Source organism: Phaethon lepturus, unplaced genomic scaffold (assembly GCF_000687285.1).
Source record: "Phaethon lepturus isolate BGI_N335 unplaced genomic scaffold, ASM68728v1 scaffold24357, whole genome shotgun sequence".
Classification (NCBI taxonomy): Eukaryota; Metazoa; Chordata; class Aves; order Phaethontiformes; family Phaethontidae; genus Phaethon; species Phaethon lepturus.
Genome location: NW_010550135.1, coordinates 6,121 through 8,500, shown reverse-complemented (window position 1 = coordinate 8,500; position 2,380 = coordinate 6,121). Strand labels below are relative to the sequence as shown.

Genomic DNA, 2,380 nt, shown 5'->3' with positions numbered 1-2,380 from the left:
TAATCTTTCATGGTTTCCACTGCCTGAACAGCATCTAGAACTCTCTTCTGCTGGACATACATCCCGACAGTAGAAAATCCAAAGTGTGTTCTTGCCCAGTGAACACTGGCACTGCTTGTAAAGTCTGAACAGAGTGTTCTTGTCTAACGAGGTTGGCCAAGCAGTCCTGCTTTAGCTGCCAGAGCTTCGTTCTGCTGAATGTGGTACTCCTGAAATCTCATGGAGATCCTTTGTGTCATTTTTAAATACTTCTGTAGGCAGTGATCTGAGCAAGTCATCTAAAGGAAGAGGAAAACAGAAGGCTTCAAATAGTAATTAACACACTTCCCCAGACAGGACTCAAAATATAATCATATACAGGGATAAATGGATTAGGTGACTACATCTCATAGTCTGTGGTAAGCCTCAAGATGAGGGCCTAATAGTGCACAGCCCCCCAGTGCAGTGGAAAATGTGAAGTTTAGTTTTTGAGGGATGGCTGAAACCTCTTTTAATAATCATCCTCATATGAAAGTCTTCATGGAAAACATCTCAGATCTAGGAGACATTACCATTTCATCCTTGGGCTCCTCTTGTGAAATTAAAGTATACAAGGCTTTTTATTTTGCAACAAATACTAAATCTATTAAATTAGTATCATCTTTTTTAAGCTCTTTTTACAAACACATACTATTTTTGACAGCCAAATATGGTCTACTGTGTGCTAGCTTAGTTGAACCTTTTTTTGACCTTGTTCCTATTACCTCTATCAGTCGTCTTCTGCTTGCTTGGTTAATCTTCACAAAAGCAACCAGAGTACCCTCTGAAGTTCTATCAGTCAGCTGGACAGGGAAATAAATACCAGGGCCTATTCCACCAATGGTATTTTTTAAATTCAGAGGTTTCTTTTTTCCTTTCTTTAGGTGTAGAGAAAGAGTTATGAGATTATTTCTGAACAACAGTTCTACCAATTGGATATTCTTTATGATGGTTCTAAACCTTGCTGTCACTGTAAAAGTTAACAAATTTAGATAGAAAGGAAAGATGACCACTTTGCATGATTACTAGAAAACCAGAAATTGCTTTGATCCTGCTCAGTATAAAGGGATGTGAAAAGCAGAGAGGCTGAGAATGAAGAAGACAAAAAAGCCATGCAGCTGTGCACAGCACCCACCACTCACTCTCTCCTCGACCTGGCATCAGCTACAGCAAAACCTGTTAAGCAGGAGTTAAGTCTGACTCAGAAACAAATTCTGGAACTATCCCAAGCCACTTCTCCCAGAGGGCGTGGTATTTTTGATATGGTGCCCGGGGAAGTCTTGACTTGCAGTGCAGACTTGCTGTATCGAAAGAGGTCAGAACCTGTTTTTTCAAATGTAGAATATTAAGGGAGATTCATGGAGGTATTAATCTTAATTATTTAATAAGAAACTACAACTTTAAATGGGAACATAGGAATTTCCATACTGGATCAGACCAATGTCCTGTTTCCAGCAGGAGCAAGAGCTACATGCTCTGCAAGAAACCCTGTAATGGATAATTATGGACAAAACTTCCCATAAGAAAGTTTCTTCCTAACTTCCATCATTAACAGATGGCTCCTGTACTGCCGGACATGGCCCCTTTGCAGATCACAGAAGCAAAAATAAAGCGGATCAGAATCTAAGAATATTTTTTGTATTGATTCAACTCCAATGAGCATTCTTTGGTTTTGGATCTCAGGTCTTCAATGAAAGACTATATAAACCGTTATTTTAAAAGAAATTCTAGTAACATTTCGGGTAGCAGAAGAAAGAAGTATAATCCTCTGCTGGAAATCTGACTTCTGTCAGTTCTGTTAACTGACACTCCTTGTCAGTGTCAGAATTGCTCAAGCAATTCAAAATGAGTTGGCAAAAGACAGTAACAAGACCTTACCCAGAATAATTCTGACCTCCTGTGGTCAACAAAAATTCCACTAGAGCAGATGCAGAGAAGACCAGGGAAACAAGGTATCTGCCTTGGGAAGCTAAGAGAGCTTTATTTTAGCGCAGCAAAACAAAAGATGAAAGGAGTCATGATTTTTGCCTGCGCTGAGGAGTTAAACTCCAAGGAGGCAGAAAATGCTCAAAAACAATGATTAGTTTAAGACTTTAGGGTTTGGGTTTTTTATCCCTGCCAGCAGAGTCAAGCAAAGGTTATTAAGGCTTTTAACCAAAAAAATTATGAGATTCTGAAACTGCCTCTCAGCAGGAGAGGAGAGGCAAAAAACATGCAAGTAACCTTATTGAGAGCTTAATCTTTTTTGCAGATGACTATGTGATGGAGCGCCCTGCAATGCAGAGAAGTGGATTTAACAGCCAGAGCTTTGGAGGCCTATGTTTCTATGACTCACTACAATGCAGGGAATGTGGGTAGGTAA

At 39.7% G+C, this 2,380-nt stretch overlaps 1 protein-coding gene across 1 annotated transcript in view; it reads right to left on the bottom strand.

Moving 5' to 3' along the window:
* Positions 1–2,380, bottom strand: part of TIMM9 (translocase of inner mitochondrial membrane 9 homolog (yeast)) — a 3,489-nt gene continuing 1,109 nt past the window's right edge. The window contains exon 3 of the mRNA XM_010290477.1: positions 1–278. Coding sequence (XP_010288779.1) covers positions 144–278 — 135 coding nt within the window. The 3' untranslated portion in view covers positions 1–143. The remainder of the gene's footprint in view (positions 279–2,380) is intronic.